The sequence below is a fragment of the Nerophis lumbriciformis genome, linkage group LG13 (genome assembly GCF_033978685.3).
Source record: "Nerophis lumbriciformis linkage group LG13, RoL_Nlum_v2.1, whole genome shotgun sequence".
NCBI classification, from domain to species: domain Eukaryota; kingdom Metazoa; phylum Chordata; class Actinopteri; order Syngnathiformes; family Syngnathidae; genus Nerophis; species Nerophis lumbriciformis.
This window is the reverse complement of record NC_084560.2, coordinates 39,790,135-39,812,471: the sequence shown is the minus strand read 5'-3', so window position 1 is coordinate 39,812,471 and position 22,337 is coordinate 39,790,135. Positions and strand designations below refer to the sequence as shown.

The following is a 22,337-nucleotide window of genomic DNA, read 5'->3' as shown; positions in this document are numbered from 1 at the left end:
TCGGAAAAAAATGTATTTGTGTTAATTTCCTTGTCGTTTCATCCTCTTCTCTCAAAGTTTCCACTTGATCTATTAGAATTCAAAATCTCTTCAAAATGATTCTTAGTTTACTATTCATATTTTCTGCAGGTTAAATGTCTCATTTGTACGACAGAATTGTCGTACATTAACAAATTCACCTCCTCAATGCTGTCAGCCGGAGAAATAATAACTAAGAGAAATCGTCTAAAATTTAATACGTTGGCAAAACAGTTTTTTTAAAATAAAAATGTGTATAAAAAACAACAAAAAAAACATTCCCAGTCCACAAGCATCCTCATTCACAACACGTTATCTTAGATTTCCATGTTCACATTATTTATTGACTGTATCTAAAAAAGATAAAAATCTATTTTTATTTAAATGAAAATATGAAATAATTAGGGATGTCCGATAATGGCTTTTTGCCAATATTCCGATATTGCCCAACTCTTTAATTACCGATACCGATATCAACCGATACCAACCAATATATACAGTCGTGGAATTAACACATTATTATGCCTAATTTGGACAACCAGGTATGGTGAAGATGAGGTACTTTTTAAAAAAATTAATAAAATAAAATAAGTTAAATATATTAAAAATATTTTCTTGAATAAAAAAAAAAAAAAAAGAGTTAAACAATATAAAAACAGTTACATAGAAACTAGTAATTAATGAAAATGAGTAAAATTAAGTGTTAAAGGTTAGTACTATTAGTGGACCAGCAGAATGCACAATCATGTGTGCTTACGGACTGTATCCCTTGCAGACTGTATTGATATATATTGATATATAATGTAGGAACCACAATATTAACAATAGAAAGAAACAACCCTTTTGTGTGAATGAGTGTAAATGGGGGAGGGAGGTTTTTTGGGTTGGTGCACTAATTGTAAGTGTATCTTGTGTTTTTTATGTTGATTTAAAAAAACAAAACAAACAAAAAAAAAAACGATACCGATAATAAAAAAAAAACGATACCGATAATTTCCGATATTACATTTTAATGCATTTATCTCTAGAAATAATCCTAAATGAAATACAATGACTTAGTTTATATTATTGTATATACTAGGTCATAAAATCAGTGTCAGTTGAGTCTGTCCATAGGTTGCCTGTAGGGATTTTTAATGTCCAGCAGATGTCAGTATTTAGTGACACAGTATCGACACAGTATCAATACAGTTTTGCAATGTGTCGAAACGCTTCATGACACCTCATCAACCCATCACTAGTGGTGACGAACCCCAAGATGCAGAGATGGCAGGCTTGGTACAAGAAAATATGGTTTTAATGTTAAAAAAATGCAAGGAAAACACGAACCAGAAACAGCAAACAGGGACAGGAGTCAGGATCCAGGGAATAGCTCACAGCATAGAAGAAACAGGCAGTCCACAGTATACAGCAAACAATACTCCAGCACTGACTGGAGGGGAAGGCAAGGCAGGTGTAAATAGCAGCCGACTGATTGACACCAGGTGTGGCCAGGTGCCAATCAGTCGCAGCTGAGGGGAACAGCGCTAAGGGAGGCAGGTAGGAAACTGAACAAAAATAAGAGCACTGACAGGAAATAAAACACAAACAGAGGGAAAACTAAAACATAACCAAAACTGTCAGTGACAAGCCTGACAATTTTGTTGTGTATTACAAACTCAAATGCGGTTCTTGTTGTCGTAGAAGCTAGCTTATCTTTTTCCGTAGTTAGCTTTTACAGCTAATACCGCACGTAACACGCCGATGTGTTACTACTAGGGATATCCGATATTCCGTTATTGTGCAAGTCTTAATTACCGATACCGATATCAACCGTGGAATTAACACATTATTATGCCTAATTTGGACAACCAGGTATGGTGATGATAAGGTCCTTTTTTTAAAAATTAATAAGATGAATAAATTAAAAACATTTTCTTGAATAAAAAAGAAAGTAAAACAATATAAAAACAGTTACATAGAAACTAGTAATGAATGAAAATGAGTAAAATTAAGTGTTAAAGGTTAGTACTATTAGTGGACCAGCAGCACGCACAATCATGTGTGCTTACGGACTGTATCCCTTGCAGACTGTATTGATATATATTGATATATAATGTAGGAACCACAATATTAATAACAGAAAGAAACAACCCTTTTGTGTGAATGAGTGTGAATGAGGGAGGGAGGTTTTTTGGGTTGGTGCACTAAGTGTATCTTGTGTTTTTTATGTGATTTAATAAAAAAAAACAACAACAACAACAAAAACAAAAAACGATACCGATAATAAAAAAACGATACCGATAATTTCAGATATTACATTTTAAAGCATTTATCGGCCGATAATATCGGCAGGCCGATATTATCGGACATCTCTAGTTACTACGATAGAAAACGAGTTCTTCACTGTTCACTCTTACAATAACAATGTCGTTACAGCTTGGTTAATATACAGGTTACGGAACGTAAATTAAGTATTGTTGACGTTTTTTTTAATGCATTTATAAAGTGATTTTGTAAAATGACAAGCGGTAGAAAATGGATGGATGGATGATTGCTCCCATTAGTTACATTGCTAGCCACCAAGAGCGAGCCGATTTTTACATTTAAAAAATATTTTTCTTCTGGTCTCTCATAAGAAGTATTGTGAACGATAAGCAAAAAAAAAGGGCAGTTCCCCTTTAAGACTATTGCACTGTACTGTGCAGACAAAAGTGATGACATTTCTGCAAATATTTCATAGTGTATTATTTCCATAGGACAACATTGAACAACTGACACTTTGATACAATGTAAAGTAGTCAGTGTGCAGCTTGTGTAAATAACAGTGTATATATCAGTGGTTCTTAACCTGGGTTCGATCGAACCAGAGGGTTTCGGTGAGTTGGCCTCAGGGGTTCGGGGAGGTCAAAACACACCCGACTCATCGTGTAAATACAAACTTCTCCCTATCGGCGTATTACGGATACAATAACAGCAGAAGTAACACTGATTTGCAGGTGTGTAATTTGTTGTGAGTTTATGCACTGTGTTGGTTTTGTTCTTTGAACAAGGTGATGTTCATGCACGGTTCATTTTGTGCACCAGTAAAAAAACATGGTAACACTTTAGTATGGGGAACATATTCACCATTAATTAGTTGCTTATTAACATGCAAATTAGTAACATATTGACTCTTAACTAGTCATTATTAAGTACTTATTAATGCCTTATTCGGCATGGCCTTATTATAACCCTAACCCTAACCAAATAACTCTAAATTAAGTATTTGTTACTTAGAATATGTTCCCCATACTAAAGTGTTACCAAAAACATATAACTTTGTCTTGAATTTGAAAAAAAACATTTTATTTTTCACTAAAGAAGGGTTCGGTGAATGCGTATATGAAACTGGTGGGGTTCGCTACCTAAGAACCACTGGTCTAGTTACTAAGTCCAAACAACTGGCAACAAAAGTGAGTGCACTTGAGTAAAAATGACCAAATTGAACCACATTAGCTATATTCACTTGCCAGTGTCATGTGACCTGTTATTGCTAGAAGATCTCAGGTGTGGATGAGGAGCAGGTGTGGTCAATTTGATGTTTATCGCTCTCACATGCGCTCGTACTGGTCACTAGCACAGGATGGAAGCCTTTTAACACTTCAGGCCTAATTTGGACATTTTCAATGGAGTTGTACTCACTATATTTGCCAGTAAGTTAATGGGTGTGTGTTGCATCAGTACACTGGCGACTTTACATTGTATCAAAGTGTCAATAATATGTTACTAAATATTTGCTGAAATGTGAGGGGAGGTCTCACTTTCCCGTGTAGGCCTGTATGTACCAGAGAGGGACTGAAACGCTTGCCTTGCTGTCAGCTTTCATTACAGCTTCCCTCCAGCTTGTTGTGTGCGTGTGTCAGAAGTACATAAATGTGTGTGTGTGTGTGTGTGTGTGTGTGTGTGTGTGTGTGTGTGTGTGTGTGTGTGTGTGTGTGTGTGTGTGTGTGTGTGTGTGTGACTGAGAGTGTCAAAGGAACTGTAAAAAGCCATAAAACACACACAGATAGTTAAACATGATGCAACAGTGCGGAAGCCAAGAGCGTAACAAGGGTGGTGTTTGGGTTGGCACGGCTTGGCTCTCACACACACACACACACGCACACACACACACAATTTAGTGGGGCATTTTCCTTACGTTACCGAGCTAACTGTCCTCGCAAAGACAAATGCCAGGCAGTGCCATACATATATAGAAGGACCACAACACACACACCAGAGACAAATCCTCCTGAGATCCAGCGTCCTCTGCAGTGGACATTTGTTTTTTGTGCAAGAGAGCTATTTTTTCCCCAAAATGGTTCAAAGTTGGAAAAAAGAAATAGACCCAAAACAAGTGTCCACTGTGGTGAACTCTTGTTCTCAGGAGGATGCGTTTTGTCTAAAAGGAAAAGAGCTTATCTTAGCATTTTTACAACCAAAATGTCCAATATTCCTTGTGTTTCGAAATAAAGGGTACCACAAAAACTAGTTATTATTGGCTTTCTTTTAACAGAAAATTGTATGATACATTAAAGGGGGACATTATCACCAGACCTATGTAAGCGTCAATATATACCTTGATGTTGCAGAAAAAAGACCATATATTTTTTTAACCGATTTCCGAACTCTAAATGGGTGAATTTTGGCGAATTAAACGCCTTTCTATTATTCACACCGAGTCAAATCAGCTCTGTTATTTTCCGTTTTTTCGACTGTTTTCCGTACCTCGGAGACATCATGCCTCGTCGGTGTGTTGTCGGAGGGTGTAACAACACGAACAGGGACGGATTCAAGTTGCACCAGTGGCCCAAAGATGCCAAAGTGGCAAGAAATTGGACGTTTGTTCCGCACACTTTACCGACGAAAGCTATGCTACGACAGAGATGGCAAGAATGTGTGGATATCCTGCGACACTCAAAGCAGATGCATTTCCAACGATAAAGTCAAAGAAATCTGCCGCCAGACCCCCATTGAATCTGCCGGAGTGTGTGAGCAATTCAGGGACAAAGGACCTCGGTAGCACGGCAAGCAATGGCGGCAGTTTGTTCCCGCAGACGAGCCAGCAAAACCCCCTGGATGTCTTGGCTCACACCGTCCCTTATGCCACCGTAGATGATCAAGAGAAGAATATCGACCCTAGCTTCCCTGGCCTGCTGACATGAGGGTATGTCTACAGAATATATTAATTGATGAAAATTGGGCTGTCTGCACTCTCAAAGTGCATGTTGTTGCCAAATGTATTTCATATGCTGTAAACCTAGTTCATAGTTGTTAGTTTCCTTTAATGCCAAACAAACACATACCAATCGTTGGTTAGAAGGCGATCGCCGAATTTGTCCTCGCTTTCTCCCGTGTCGCTGGCTGTCGTGTCGTTTTCGTCGGTTTCGCTTGCATACGGTTCAAACCGATATGGCTCAATAGCTTCAGTTTCTTCTTCAATTTCGTTTTCGCTACCTGCCTCCACACTACAACCATCCGTTTCAATACATGCGTAATCTGTTGAATCGCTTAAGCCGCTGAAATCCGAGTCTGAATCCGAGCTAATGTCGCTATAGCTTGCTGTTCTATCCGCCATGTTTGTTTGTGTTGGCATCACTATCTGACGTCACAGGAAAATGGACGGGTGTATATAACGATGGTTAAAATCAGGCACTTTGAAGCTTTTTTTAGGGATATTGCGTGATGGGTAAAATTTTGAAAAAAACTTTGAAAAATAAAATAAGCCACTGGGAACTGATATTTAATTGTTTTTAACCATTCTGAAATTCGCCACCTCATCTGCGATGAGGTGGCGACTTGTCCAGGGTGTACCCCGCCTTCCGCCCGATTGTAGCTGAGATAGGCTCCAGCGCCCCCCGCGACCCCAAAGGGAATAAGCGGTAGAAAATGGATGGATGGCATTCTGAAATTGTGATAATGTTCCCCTTTAAACATATGTTTCTTATCGCAATGAAAGAAGAAGTTTGGCATTAAATAAGATAGCAAACATATTAGAAAACTTGTCTTTTAGTAGTAAGTAAACAAACAAATGATCCTATTTGGCTGCTGACGTATGCAGTAACATATTGTGTCATTTTCCATTCTATTATTTTGTCAGAATTATGAGGGACAAGCGGTAGAAAATGGACTATTAATCTACTTGTTCATTTACTGTTAATATATATAATAGGGTTGTACGGTATACCGGTATTAGTATAGTATCGCGATACTAATGAATCATATTCGGTACTATACCGCCTCTGAAAAGAACCGGTCCCACCCCCTGTAAGTTTCTTACAAGTATCATTATCACTGCAGGACGAGGAATAGCTAAACATGCTTCACTACACACCGTAGCTCACCGGCATCAAAATATAAACAAACGCCATGGGTGGATCTACACCTGACATCCACTGTAATGATACCAAGTATAGTAACGTATGTAGTCCATACTACTAGAGCAAGAGCTAAGCACTTCTTGCAGTGGTTATAGCTTCAACTTCGTTAGTTTTTAAGACAAAATGCGTCCATTCTCCCTTTTCTATCTCCACGCTGTGTCTGTGTGCGTTACCAAACATGCACCTCTCCTCGTTTTACTAGCAATGTCACAATGTGACGACGACGCGGGGGGGAAAAAAGACCAGTATATTTCAGAAGCAGAGTAGCACTGTTTTAATTCATTAGTACTGCGGTACTTTATTAGTACTGGTATATAGTACAACCCTACTCCCTGCAAAGACAAATGTCCCTGCAATAAACACTGGATTATGACCAGAGCCACACACAAACACACACACACACACACACACATACACACACACACACACAGTTAGTTATTGTCCTTCAGCACTTTAAGACCTCTGCTGTGTGCCTTCAGCATCACGTCACAGTCTGGTTTGTCACGCCGCCCTTCTGCTGCTCCGCTGGACGGAGAGGAAGGACAACCCCCCCCTCCCTTTCCACTTGAACGACAAACCACTAAAACGCTACAACATTGTTACGTGTCTCAAAAAAATGCAGGTCCATTGTGTATCCTTGTGTTGTGACAAGTTGTGTGTCTCCCATGCAGCCCTCAAAGAAGGTGCTGCTCTATCTGCATTAGAGGTGTCATGTAGAATCTTTTTTTAAAAGTGCATCCATTCACCCTCACTACCCATTCCAGGTCTGCTTTGCTCATGATAAGACCTTTTTGCATCACCGTCGCTATGGCAACCCCAGTAAACATGCTTAAGTTCAATACAACACAGGTAGACGCTCACCGTCTTCTTGTTCTTCTTGTGCAGTCCCTTATCTTTGACGAGGTGGACCTATCGGACGCCAGCGTAGCCGAGTCCAGCACTAAGAATGTCAACAACAGCTTCACGGTGAGTGGATCGGTCATCTCATCTTTACACACACACACACAGAAACAGATACACACACACACACTTTATGCTCAATATTCAAACATTTAAGATGATATGGTCAGGTAGTTTCTATAAAAGGTTTTGGCAAAAACTCCTTAACCAGTTCGCCCAACATCCCTCGCCACATCACGCTGAGAAGTTTGCAGCTTCAGTTTATCACAGACTTTATTTTTGTTTATATAATTGTTAAACATATTCTACATATTTTTGGCCCGTTGAGTATTGTGGCCACTGATTGGCTCAGCCGCGGACAGTATTACTATACTGGATTAAAGGAGTGTACAGGTGACTATTTAGGTGATATTTCATGTCTAGAGAACTCTCATAATGTTAAAACGTATTTTTATCTTACATATTTTATGCTCGAGTTATGAAAATACTCGATTTTTTGTTAATAATTTCTACTTTGCGAAAATTAATTGAACCCAGAACCGGTTACGATAAATGAATGGTTTAAAAAAAACAAAAAACAATGGGAAGGCACAATTTAGTTGAATTAAAAAAAAATATATAGATAAAGTTGTATTGTAGGTAAGTACAATTTTAAAATATGGTGTGTAGTAACTTGAAAGAAATGTTCAAAGAAACCTGGTTATTCTGACTTCTCCAACTAAAATTAAATACAAGATGTAATAAATAGTCCAGAATTATTATTTAATTAAAATACAAAAATAGATTAAGTACTTTAAGTAATTTAATTTTGAATTAATTTAAATTAAAATGAAACATTTTTTATTTAATTTATTTAATTAAATTTCAATTTGATTACATTTTCATTTAATTCAAATTGGAATTATTTTTAATTTAATTTCATAGAATTTTAATTTTAAATTAGATCGCAAACACTTAAGAATTAGATATTCATATAAGAAAATAATATTAGACTAACTAATTATTAAAAACACACACGTGTGCCCAAAATTAGTCTTAAATTACTTCAAGTATTTAACTTTGATTTAGTTTTAATTTTAATACAATTAAAATTAAATTTAAATAGATTTTTCGATTAAAATTTCAATTTTATTGTCATTTCTATTTTAAACTCATTTAATTTAAATTTTAAATTAGAATGCAAACACTTTAGAATTAGATGTACATATAAGAAAATAATATTAAACTAAATAATTATTAATGTGCCTAAAACTAGTCTTAAATTACTTCAAGTATTTTAATTTGGATTTAGTTTTAATTTTAATAATATTTGTATTACAATTTTAATTACATTTAAATGTATTTTTTCATTCAAATTTTTTATTTCATATTAATTATTTATTTTTAAATTTAATTTTAATTTTAAATTAGAATGCAAACACTTTACAATTAGATATACATTTAAGAAAATAATATTAAACTAAATCATTATTAAAAACACACATGTGCCCAAAACTAGTCTTAAATTACTTCAAGTATTTTAATTTAGATTTAGTTTTATTTTAATTACATTTTATTACAATTTTAATTACATTTAAATGTATTTTTTTCATCCAAATTTTTATTTTATTGTAATCGGTAGGTAGGTAGGTCTTTATTGTAATTTTAATTTAATTTAAATTTTAAATTAGAATCCAAACACTTTAGAATTAGATATACATTTAAGAACATAATATTGAACTAAATAATTATTAAAAACACACATGTGCCCAAAACTAGTCTTAAATTACTTCAAGTATTTTAATTTGGATTTCGTTTTAATTTTAATTTAATTTCAATACAATTTAAATTGGATTTAAATGTATTTTGTAATTAAAATGTTTATTTTATTGTAATTTTCAATTTAATTTAATTTTAATTTTAAATTAGAATGCAAACACTTTAGAATTAGATATACATTTAAGAAAATCTTAAATTAAATATTAAAAACACACGTGCCCAAAATTAGTCTTAAATTACTTCAAGTATTTTAATTTGGATTTAGTTTTAATTTAAATTTAATTTCAATACAATTTAAATTGGATTTAAATGTATTTTGTAATTACAAAAATTTTTTTTTTGGGAATTTTCAATTTAATTTTAATTTAATTTTAATTTTTAAATTAGAATGCAAACACTTTGGAATTAGATATACATTTAAGAAAATATTAAACTAAATATTAAAAACACACGTGTGCCCCAAATTTGTCCAAAATTACTTAAAGTATTTTAATTTGGATTTAGTTTTAATTTATTTAATTGTAATACAATTTAAATTAAATGTAAATGTATTTTGTAATTAAAATTTGTATTTTATAGTATTTTTTATTTTAATTAAATTTAATTAAATTTAAATTATAATGCAAATACATTAGAATTACAAATACAGTGTAACATTGTAACATTAAACTAAAATAATCATTAAAAACACATGTACCTAAAATTTGTCTTAAAAAATTCATATGGATATTTTCTCTGTATTTCATAGACAGAAAAAAGCTACAATAATTGACATATTAATTGTAACAATAGTTGATAAATACGAGTGGAAATATTAAACGACCATGAGGTCATGGAGGACAGAGTCACCTTCAAGGTGAAAGTGGGGAAGGTTTCCTGCATGAGGGAAGCATCGTGCGTGATGCAACAAACCTCAAATATCAGCAGGTTAAATTTAGTTTCCCCTTTCTAAAAATGTCTCTTCTCTTCCCGGGGCGATGCTATATTAAGAAACATGGAGCGAGGGGTTGGGGAGGGGGGTAGGGCTTCGTCGTCGGGAGAACAGCGCCCTGCGGAGAGCGTGTTGCTATTTTTAGCGCCACGCCTCGAAACGCCTGCACGGGAATGACCTGAGAAAAGAAATGAGATTAAGTGTGTGTGCGGCAAGGCTTAATGAATAAGGCCTGCACGCCAAAGAGTATGGAGATGAGGACATTAAGATGGTGGAGGGGACTTGAAGGATGCGGATGAAGGAGAAGCTGAGGAGAGAGCCTGAAATAGAACAGAGTGAAGGAACGCAACGGCGTGACGGGTATTGAGGAGGGGGAAACGTCGGCGGTAGGAAGAGGAGGGGAATCCTGCAGTGATGCTACGACGTCTCAACACGAGCTGTGGAGGTAGGCGTGCTGAGTGGAGGTGGGGGGCGAGGGTCAAACACGCGTGCATCTCTGCTGCCGCCAGTCACGCTATAGGTGGAGGTGGGGGGCAGAGGGGTTGTTATGAGAACTGCTGCAGAGGCTGGACAGAAAACGCCACTCTGTTTTAATGATATGGCATGTGTGTGTGTTAAAGTTAAAGTACCAATGATTGTCTCACACACACACCCAGAGAATCATTTCGCCACACCTAGTGTGTGTGTGTGTGACAATCATTGGTACTTTAATTCAAATTAACTCGGTGTGGCGAAATTATTCTCTGCATTTGACCCATCACCCTTGATCACCCCCTGGGAGGTGAGGGGAGCAGTGAGCAGCAGCGGTGGCCGCGCCCGGAAATCATTTTTGGTGATTTAACCCCCAATTCCAACTCGTGATGCTGAGTTGTAATGGGTCCCTTTTTTATAGTCTTTGGTATGACTCCCAAGTCCGAGTCCATGGTTCTCGCCCGGAAAAGGGTGGAGTGCCATCTCCGGGTTGGGGAGGAGATCTTGCCCCAAGTGGAGGAGTTCAAGTCCCTCGGAGTCTTGTTCTCGAGTGAGGGAAGAGTGGATCGTGAGATCGACAGGCGGATCGGTGCGGCATCTTCAGTAATGCGGACGCTGTATCGATCCGTTGTGGTGAAGAAGGAGCTGAGCCGGAAGGCAAAGCTCTCAATTTACCGGTCGATCTACGTTCCCATCCTCACCTATGGTCATGAGCTTTGGGTTATGACCGAAAGGACAAGATCACGGGTACAAGCGGCCGAAATGAGTTTCCTCCGCCGGGTGGCGGGGCTCTCCCTTAGAGATAGGGTGAGAAGCTCTGTCATCCGGGGGGAGCTCAAAGTAAAGCCGCTGCTCCTCCACATCGAGAGGAGCCAGATGAGGTGGTTCGGGCATCTGGTCAGGATGCCACCCGAACGCCTCCCTAGGGAGGTGTTTAGGGCACGTCCCACCGGTAGGAGGCCACGGGGAAGACCCAGGAAACGTTGGGAAGACTATGTCTCCCTGCTGGCCTGGGAACGCCTCGGGATCCCCCGGGAGGAGCTGGACGAAGTGGCTGGGGAGAGGGAAGTCTGGGCTTCCCTGCTTAGGCTGCTGCCCCCACAACCCGACCTCGGATAAGCAGAGGAAGATGGATGGATGGATGGATATATTTTTGTTTTAATATGGTTTCCGTAGGAGGTCAAACATGACACTAACCTTCTTAATTGTTAGAAATCTCACTGTTTATATTAAACGTGCTTCACTGATGAGAGTAATTGGCGAGCGTCGTTTTGTCCTACTCATTTCCGTGGCGTTTGTTTACATGTACAACTTTCTCCGACGCTGCCACAGAAATGTGATGTTTTACGCCACGCTTTCTTTGTCTCATTTTGTCCACCAAACGTTTTAGGATTGTGCGCGAATGCACAAATATGAACTTTGTTGATGTCATTGACTTGTTGGAGTGCTAATCAAGCATATTTGGTCATTTAAAGAGGTTTCCCTTTAGGGGACCTGTTTTTTTTGTCCCCATACCGTCAGAGGTCCCCTAAAGGTGACTCTGTAAACAGAGCGATGTCCCCATTAAGTCAGTGTAACCTATACGTACTACAAAATTAATGCAATACTGTATATACGGGGTTTTATGGGCTCAGAACAGAAGACTAGGGTTTCGACTTGGAGAGAGAAGGCAGAGCTTAAACTGTAGTTTGGTTGACACTGTGTATTAGACAATTTGTGAGGGACAGCAGATATATACACACAATAAGTTGAATGGCCATTCAACATGAAATAAATCGGGAAAAACAGTGACTATATACATACATACAATTCTAATTTCATTAATTAATGTTTCTGGATCTGAACAAATCTCAGTTCAGACTTAGAGTTCTTAGAAAAAAAAAGGATGGCAGTACAGTCAGTGTACTGCTGGTTAAAGATGGAAAAAAAATGTAAAGGGTCGGCTCGAGAGCCTCTTACCCGCCCAAACCGAACAGGTGGTGGGGTTTCTGGCTGGAATCTTCCAAGAACACTCCTTGGACTAGATGCTCCTTTCTTTAGCTCGCCATCAAAACAAGAGAAGCCTGGCCTGTGTAAGAGCCAGGAACATTCTTTTAAATCCATGTGTACACAACATATCTTCTTTCCTCCATATTGTACAATATAAATCAATAACATCAAAATCACAATATGCAATAAAATGTCAAAATAACTATTAGCAGCATCAGTGCACTAAACATGCTTATTATCAAAACACATTTAAAAGTACATTTAACACACAAATAGTTATCAAAGGTTTAAATCATAAACCTTGTATACGGACGATTGATAATATGCTACAAAGACTGCAACAATCGAAGAGAGATAAATGCTAACTGTGCTATGTTCATAAATATGGACTCACCAACAGCTTAATGAGAGAGAAAAAAAAACTCCGGCGCTGGTAGTCGGCTCTATAAAGTTACAAATTAGGCATTTTAGTTTATACTTAGTTAGCACAATATTCCAGGTAAAAACGAGGATTAAAAACCTACCTCGAGCATACAATCTGTCTGTCTGCTGGCCACTTCCTGCTACCGGCTTATAAGCCCAGCTAATTGGACCGCGGCAGTCACGTGACCAGGAAGCACGCACAGCGCTCAAAGAGTAACTAGTAAGCAAGAGCATACCAGTCAAATTCAAAAAGGTATGAATTTGGCACCTGCGTTACATCAGCATTGCCAGAACACACACACACACACACACACACAGACACACACACACACACACCAAGGGTTGGAATTGGGGGTTAAATCACCAAAATGATTCCCGGGCGTGGCCACTGCTGCTGCTCACTGCTCCCCTCACCTCCCAGGGAGTGAACAAGGGGATGGGTCAAATGCAGAGGTTAATTTCACCACACCTAGTGTGTGTGTGACAATCATTGGTACTTTTACTTTTACTTTACTTTACACACACACACACACACACACACACACACACACACACACACACACACACACACACACACACACACACACACACACACACACAAGCGCGCGTCTGCATCAATCTGACCCTTCTCATATATGTACCATTTACTTTTCCATGCTCATACATTGAGTCTGTCTGAAAAGGTGTATGACTGCTGGTATATTTCTGTTATTGCGCTGATATAATGCATGGTAAAAACAAAGATATTAATAACAGATTGAGAGTACACCCCACCATGAATGACGTGCGCTGTAGTTGACCACCGAGAGAGACGAGGTGTGAATGCCAACAGAGGAAGCACCTTGTAGTCCATGTGAGAGGGGAGGGCTCAACGCCCCACTCCCCCCATCACAAACCCCCAATCCCCATCACGAACTCTGCGAGGAGGCTCCGCCCCCTCTCGCCGACTCACCGGCTCTTATTGGACAGGCCGAGGCCGCTAACGTCCTGCACTTTACACGGTTGACGCGCACCTCAAGGCTTGTGCATGTGCACCAGTGTGTTGTGCTGTGCGCTTTCTCGCCGTCAATAGTAATGAGGCTTATCGTCGCCTACACACACACACACACACACACACACGCACACACACACACTCTCACACACACGCAGATGTGAAGGTCAGTCATCAAGGGAGGTTTTCCACATTCTGAGGGATGCCTGCAGCCAATTTAGAAAGCAGCTGTTTTGGTTTCCCCCGACAACCAATCAGGATCATCGACACCCGCAGAGAGACGAGGAGCCATTTGCCACTCTGCGCACACGCACACACACACACACACACACACACACACACACACACACACACACACACACACACACGCATGCACACATTATATGACGTTATAGATTCCTATGTCCTTTGCCTAAACAGCAAGCAGCATAGCAGTATGCGACACAGACAAAAGTATTGGAACACCTGGCTTTTACACCTGTGTGACGTGATGATGATTAGAGTGTCCGCCCTGAGATGGGTAGGTCGTGAGCAATGTTCCCTCTAATTGTTCATGTGTGTGAGCAAAGGCAAAAAGTCCCTGAGCATTCAGTGGAGTCCATGTGAGCAACATCAGACGTGCACACTGTGGCTACACCAGCAGCACACCTGTCCCAAACCTGACTAAATAACAAGTTCAATCTCCATCCATCCATACATTTTCTACCGCTTGTCCCTTTCGGGGTCGCGGGGGGGTGCTGGAGCCTATCTCAGCTGCATTCAGGCGGAAGGCGGGGTACACCCTGGACAAGTCCCCATCTCATCGCAGGGCCAACACAGATAGAGAGACAACATTCTCTTATTATTATAATCAAATGACAGCAGTCATTTCCATGAGGTTATTTTCTAATATAAATGTTTAGGCCCACTTACAATGACAATAACAACAAATATTGTTTTTCATGAACTGTGTACTTGTATTGTTTGTCTGGGTGGAGGTCCTGCTTTGGAAATAATTTGTACCCCTTTCAGACATTGCATTTAGTTCCCATTTAAAACATTCACATGTTGCACAATGAGATGTAAGCAGGGGATCATGTGTACATTCCTGCAACTTCCTGTTTGTAAAAAATATATTTTTATTAGTATTTATTTAATATACTAACAGCATTTCATGATTAATATTTATAAATTAAGATTCCTAATAAATGACACTAGAATAAGCACACATTTGATTGGTAAATCATAGTGTAACGACCTGGAATGACACTTTGTGTGTGGTGTTGGAGTTGTCCGACTTTTGGTGTGTCTGTAAACGCATCACTGGCTAAGTGCCATATGTGCATGTGTTGGCGAAAGTGAGAAAGAGCGAGCGGCTGCTGTTGATATAACTAAGTTGCTTTTGGTCTGGTTTGAAATGACCAGTTTTGCGAGATATAATTTGTTTTACTAATGTTTTGGTGATGTGTTTATGGCCGACAATAAAGAGTTTTGCTCAGTAAAGTGATGGATGGAATTCATGTCCTCAAAGCGTCTCGACAGACGTTACAATAGTTGAACAATGATGACAAAAACTGTTTTCTCTGTCGTGTCCGTGTCGTGTCGAAAATTGTTATGCGCTTATTTTTTTATTTGATTTTGTGCGTGGCATAGATTTGCCGTGCGCAGAGGACGCTTGAGCAGTGCGCAGGTGCACAGGCGCGCACCTTAGAGGGAACATTGCCGTGAGTTCAAACCCCGGCCGAGTCATACCAAAGACTATAAAAATGGGAGCCATTACCTCCCTGCTTGGCACTCAGCATCAAAGGGTTGGAATTGGGGGTTAAATCACCAACATGATTGCTGAGCGCGGCCACCGCTGCCGCTCACTGCTCCCCTCAACCTCCCAGGGGGTGGAACAAGGAATTAGGATATAAATAAATAGGATTTTAACACACCTAGTGTGTGTGTGACTATCAGTGGTACTTTGACTTTATAATAGGGAGAAGCGCCACCTTTCTGGTAAAAATTAATAGAAGAAATGTTGCAGTGTTTTATTTTTGTATTCATCCAAAATAATATTTGTGAGATTTTTGCTGCAAAGCAGACCTTGATAAATGATAATGATAAATAGAAAACAAATGGACTTAAAACACTTCCCTGAGGAACTCCTTTGACTGATTGTTGTTAAAGCTTCCTTCAAACTTCTATTCATGTAATACATATTTCTAGCTTACTCTTTTAAGCATATTCTACACATGTTTGGCCTAAATTAAGCAATGTCAAACATAAAATTGGCTAAATGACCTAAGAATATTGAGACTGCTGTAGTATTATTGGCCACAAATGAGACCAAACTAAACAGAGCTTTGCTCTTCAGTATCATGGCCACTGATTGGCTGAGCCCCAGACAGTATTAATATACTGGATCAAACAAGTGTAAAGATGCCTGTGTGGGTGTTGTTTCATGGGCTCAAATAATGTTAAAACTTATTTTTACCGTGCATATTTGATGCTCTAGCTGTGAAAATATTTGATTTATTGTTAATAATTCTGACTTTGCGGAAATTCATTGACCATGGTCAGACACTGAACTGATTAACAGCGATAAATGATAAATTGTTTTAAAAATAGAGTGGGGAAGGCATAATTTAAATGAAATGTTAACAATAAATAGTAGAGATGTCCGATAATATCGGACTGCCAATATTATCGGCCGATTAATGCTTTAAAATGTAATATCGGAAATTATCGGTATCGGTTTCAAAATTATCGGTATCGGTTTCAAAAAAGTAAAATGTATGACTTTTTAAAACGCCGCTGTGTACACGGACGTAGGGAGAAGTACAGAGCGCCAATAAACCTTAAAGGCACTGCCTTTGCGTGCCGACCCAGTCACATAATACCTACGGCTTTTCACACACACACAAGTGAATCCAAGGCATACTTGGTCAACAGCCATACAGGGCACACTGAGGGTGGCCGTATAAACAACTTTAACACTGTTACAAATATGCGCCACACTGTGAACCCACACCAAACAAGAATGACATAAACACAACAGAACAAATACCCAGAACCCCTTGCAGCACTAACTCTTCCGGGACGCTACAATATACACCCCCCGCTACCTCTTATCCCAAAAACCCACCCCACCAACCCCGCCCACCTCAACCTCCCCATGCTCTCTCAGAGAGAGCATGTCCCAAATTCCAAGCTGCTGTTTTGAGGCATGTTAAAAAAAATAATGCACTTTGTGACTTCAATAATAAATACGGCAGAGCCATGTTGGCATTTTTTTCCATAACTTGAGTTGATTTATTTTGGAAAACCTTGTTACATTGTTTAATGCATCCAGCGGGGCATCACAACAAAATTAGGCATAATAATGTGTTAATTAATATCGGTATCGGTTGATATCGGTATCGGTAATTAAAAGTTGGACAATATTGGAATATCGGATATCGGCAAAAAAGCCATTGTCGGACATCTCTAATAAATAGATAACATTTTATTGTAGGTAAATACAATTTCAAAAGGGTGTATGTCATTTTTAAGAAATTTTGTAAGAAACATAACTATTCTGACTTCTACAACTAAAATAAATGAAATATGTGTTAAATAGTAGAATTGTTTGATTAAAATACAACAATAGATAATACTTAAGTATTTTAGTTTAATTTTAATTTTAATTAAATACAATTTACATTTTTCATTACATTTGATTTAATTTTAATTTAAGTTTTTAATTAATTTATTAAAATTGTGTTCTAATTTAAAATTACAAGTTTAATTTAGTCAACAAACAATTTAATTTCAAATTTTCTGAACTGTGTGAGAGTAAATGGACTGCCAAAGAGACGGAGCGGTGGAGCAGAGGACGGGCACAAAGGCTGTGACGGACACATGATACATTTGAGAAATAAGGGGCTGGAGTGAAGCACACGCACAGATGCGTGCAGGGTTTGGAATCCCGCTATAAACCCAAAGTTGCCGTGCAAAATAAATAAAGACAGACAAGGGTTTGATTCGTTTGGACATGGAGTAAAACCCTAAAACGGGGGGGCCAGCGGGTCAAGTGCGTCCCGCGAGACATCACAAGATTGTCTGAATTGGAATGATATTGCTTTCATCTTGTGGGCGAAGATGCAATTGATGGTCAATGACCACACATTTCATTTGCAAGTGACTTGAGCACAGCATCAATATATATGACCCCATCCAAACAACTTTTCCCACTCCTGGTATACATTAACTATAACAACACACCTCCTGCTCATTGATCTTTGTAGACACTATAAAACATGTATATATCATTTGGAATTACACATATATCAACCCATTACACTGCATGATGGCTGATATGCAAAACACTCTCTCCACACTTATCCAGGTTTGGCGTATTTTAGCTGCTTGATATTTCTTATTGATTACAACTAGAGATGTCCGATAATGACTTTTTTGCCGATACCTGGTATTCCGATATTGTCCAACTCTTAATTACCGATTCCGATATCAACCGATACCGATATATACAGTGGTGGAATTAACACATTATTATGCCTAATTTTGTTGTGATGCCCCGCTGGATGCATTAAACAATGTAACAAGGTTTTCCAAAAATAAATCAACTCAAGTTATGGAAAAAAATGCCAACATGGCACTGCCATATTTATTATTGAAGTCACAAAGTGCATTATTTTTATTTATTTTTTTTTTTATTTTTTTTTTTTCCCCAACTTTTTTTATTGGCATTTTCAAATAGACAGAAAAAAGTGCAAGTCGAAACAGTACAATTTTAAAGTCAGTAAATGATTCACACCCTTTCCCTTAAAACCCAAACCACCCATCCACCCTCCCACCCCACTCAGGTCCCACTAACGAGGGACAAATGGCACAATTATATAACAAGTAAGACGACAAAGACAGACACATTCTCACACACACACACATACGTGGCCAGAGACAGACAGATATATATATATTAAAAAAAATAAAAAATAAAATATATATATATAATAATAATAAAATAAAAATAAAAATTAAATAATAATAATAATAATATATAATAAAATAAAAATAGAATAAAATAATACTAATAAATAAAAGGGAGATTATTCCTCATCTGCGTCTGGGCATAGGTCAAGAGAGTTGACATACAGCAAAAAAGGACTCCATGAGCTTTCAAATGCTTGAGCCGAGCCTTTTAGCAAAAACCTAAGTTTTTCCAGTTTTAGATTGTAGAGAACCTCTCTAATCCAACGGCCGTGTGTGCATTATTTTTTTTAACATTTTAACATTTATCTGCGGCTAATATATGGAAAAAAAAATTTTTCCTCCTCAAATTTATTGGGTGCAGCTTATATACAAATAAAAAAAATTGGCAATATTGTGATAAAAGCCAGAATTTTATATGACAAATGTCATCATTTTGCATTAAAATGTAATCATTTTACATAAAAAAGTAATAATTTTACGAGAAAATATTGCAATATTACAAAAACGGAAAGAATATGAGAAATTGTTCCCAATTTCTAAGAAAAAACGTTGCCATATTGTGAGAAAAAGACTGTTTTTAGTAAATAAATTAAAAAGTTGTTGAATTTTTTTGTTTGTAATTGGTTTATAATCTTCATTATTTACTTCAAGTTATTACAGTATGTCTCTATATACATTTATATATTATTTTTTTAAATAAATTGTGGCCAAAGGGGGCGCATTTCAATTTCTTACACACACTTGTTATCACATACGTTGACCAGAGGGGGAGCCCTTCAAATTTTTACACACATTTGTTGTTTCATATGTTGACCAGAGGGGGAGCACTTCTAAAACCGACACACAGTCAATTAAACAAATCCTTCCTTTTTGGGACCTCCCTAATTTTGATAGATTTCACCAGCAGGGGTGCAAATGAGACATTCTCTATTAGATGCAATGGTTTTCTGTAGTGGGACCATGATTTATGTCATCACTTGTTCACACCTCCTCAAATGGGAGGTACTTTTCCTTGTTGATGTCTCAAGAAGGGTAAGAATACAAGAACACACACACACACGCAATATAAATGTCAACTCACGTGACTGAGAAACTAGAAAGTTCTCATACTTAGCACCGATTTCTGTCATTTGGGAGCAGTCTTCTTCACTTATGCAATGAACCTGGAAGAATGCTAACATAATTAGCCCGGGGGACAATTAAAGGAGAATACGCACGCACACAGGAGTGGTTGCGAAGTAAGCTGGTATTGATTGAAGCTCCAGGGACAGATGGATTGCAGCCGTGATTAAGGTGATTGATGCAGGCCTTGTTTATTTGACAGTCATTCATCAGCGGCAAAATCAGGAACATTCGGCGAGACGAGTCGTAGCAGGCTGGACGTGTATCGGCGAGCCCTTTGAACCCCGGCCGTCTCAAGTATCTCGTGTTGATAACATTCAAAATCGATCGCGTTTCCTCTTTTTTCATTTTTACGTGACGATAAACTTTGAGAAGGTTGAAAATTGCGCCTCGTTGAACGCTTTTTTTACTCACCGATTTGCCTTTTGACCCCAGCAACCTCAATCATTGTTGGTCAGTTAGCCTTCAAATCAAACATATGCTTGTTTCATTTTAATTGGAGGGAGAATTTGAGATAGATTGATAGTACTTTATTGATTCCTTCAGGAGAGTTCCCTCAGGAAAATTAAAAAATTTGATCAAGTAGATTAGTTAAAAGGGACACATTTTGATTAGGGATGCCGATAAATGCTTTAAAATGTAATATCGGAAATTATCGGTATCAGTTTCGTTATTATCGGTATCGGCAGTGACGTGCGGTGAGGTTCATGACTGGTGAGGCACTGACTTCATCACAGTCAGATTTACAAACATATGAACCCTAAAGAGTATCTTATTCACCATTTGATTGGCAGCAGTTAACGGGTTATGTTTAAAAGCTCATACCAACATTCTTCCCTGCTTGGCACTCAGCTTCAAGGGTTGGAATTGGGGGTTAAATCACCAAAAATTATTCCCGGGCGCGGCGCCGCTGCTGCCCACTGCTCTCCTCACCTCCTAGGGGGTGATCAAGGGATGGGTCAAATGCAGAGGACAAATTTCACCACACCTCGTGTGTGTGTGACAATCATTGGTACTTTAACTTAACTTTAACTTTACACATACAAACTGTAGCACACAAAAAGCACATTTAATTAAAAAAAACGTTATTATGGTCTTACCTTTACTTATAAGTGCGGGAACAGTGGTGTTCGTGTTTGAGGAGTTGTGAATGAATGAAATATGAAATCCGTGCTGCAGTCTGCAGGTGTACCTAATGTTGTGTCCCTGCAGTCGTTCACGGCTCCTCTGGCGCGAGTATTGTTGTTTTTGCACTTTTTGGCTTCTTGTTAAGTGACTTTTTTTGGGTGGATTTGGTCTTGCACGTGGAGGGTTTGGGTGTGGGCTTTGGTTGGTGTGGCGCTCCCGTCGGGGGGTGCATTCTGCGGCGGGGCGTGCATTAACCGGCACCAGGAGGCGGGATTACGCGAGCCTCAGCCAGTGTGTCTTCGCAGCAGTTTTATGATTGCTCAGCACAAGAAATACGTTACACACATACAGTTGTTGACAAAATACACTGTACATTATATACCTCAGCTAACTAAACTATGGAAATGTATAATATAATTCATAAAGCAATACGGTCTCACTGCACAGCAGGCCAGCAGTTAGCCGAGTCCGCAATCCATGTTGAGGCACAACTGAGTGACGTGCCTCAACTGGCTGCTGTTCACCGCACCGTCTCTTCTCAGTATTTGAACGGCAAATGTGAAAATTCAGCGATTTTGAATAAAAATAATCGAAAACCGGTGAAGTTAAATGGAAAATAACTTTATAGTATAATCACTGAATACATATAACAATTTAATAGATTTTTTTTCTTTTTACATTTTTTTTCTTTCTCACCTGCCTCCAGTGACCGCACGTCACTGGGTATCGGTTTTTAAAAGTAAAATGTATGACGTTTTTAAACGCCGCTGTATACACGGACGTAGGGAGAGGTACAGAACGCCAATAAACCTTTAAGGCACCTTCTTTATGTGCCGGCCCAGTCACATAATATCTACCGGCTTTACTCGTTACGAATTGATGCAAGACATACTTGATCAACAGCCATACAGGTCACACTGAGGGTGGCCGTATAAACAACTTTACCACTGTTACAAATATGCGCCACACTGTGAACCCACACCAAACAAGAATGACAAACGCATTTCGGGAGAACATCCGCACCGTAACACAATATAAACACAACAGAACAAATACCCAGAACCCCTTGCAGTACTAACTCTTCCAGGACACTACAATATAACCCCCCCGCTAACTCCTAACCCCCCCACCTCAACCCCGCCTTATACTCCGGAGCGACTTATACTCCGAAAAATACGGTATTTACACAGTCTCCACTTGGATAGTACGCGCGTGTGCTTTGACACGCGTGTTTAATGGAATATAGGAGAAGATGCAACGCATGCACGGC

The 22,337-nt window shown here is 38.6% G+C and overlaps 1 protein-coding gene across 3 annotated transcripts in view; it reads left to right on the top strand.

Moving 5' to 3' along the window:
• Positions 1–22,337, top strand: part of dgkh (diacylglycerol kinase, eta) — a 163,385-nt gene that overhangs the window by 62,756 nt on the left and 78,292 nt on the right. For 2 of the 3 annotated variants that reach the window (XM_061970806.2, XM_061970808.2), the window contains one exon: positions 7,284–7,364. In XM_061970806.2, coding sequence (XP_061826790.2) covers positions 7,284–7,364 — 81 coding nt within the window. Of the gene's footprint in view, positions 1–7,283; positions 7,365–10,148; positions 10,433–22,337 lie in introns of those variants that run through there. The other variant, XM_061970807.2, reaches the window with a different exon arrangement.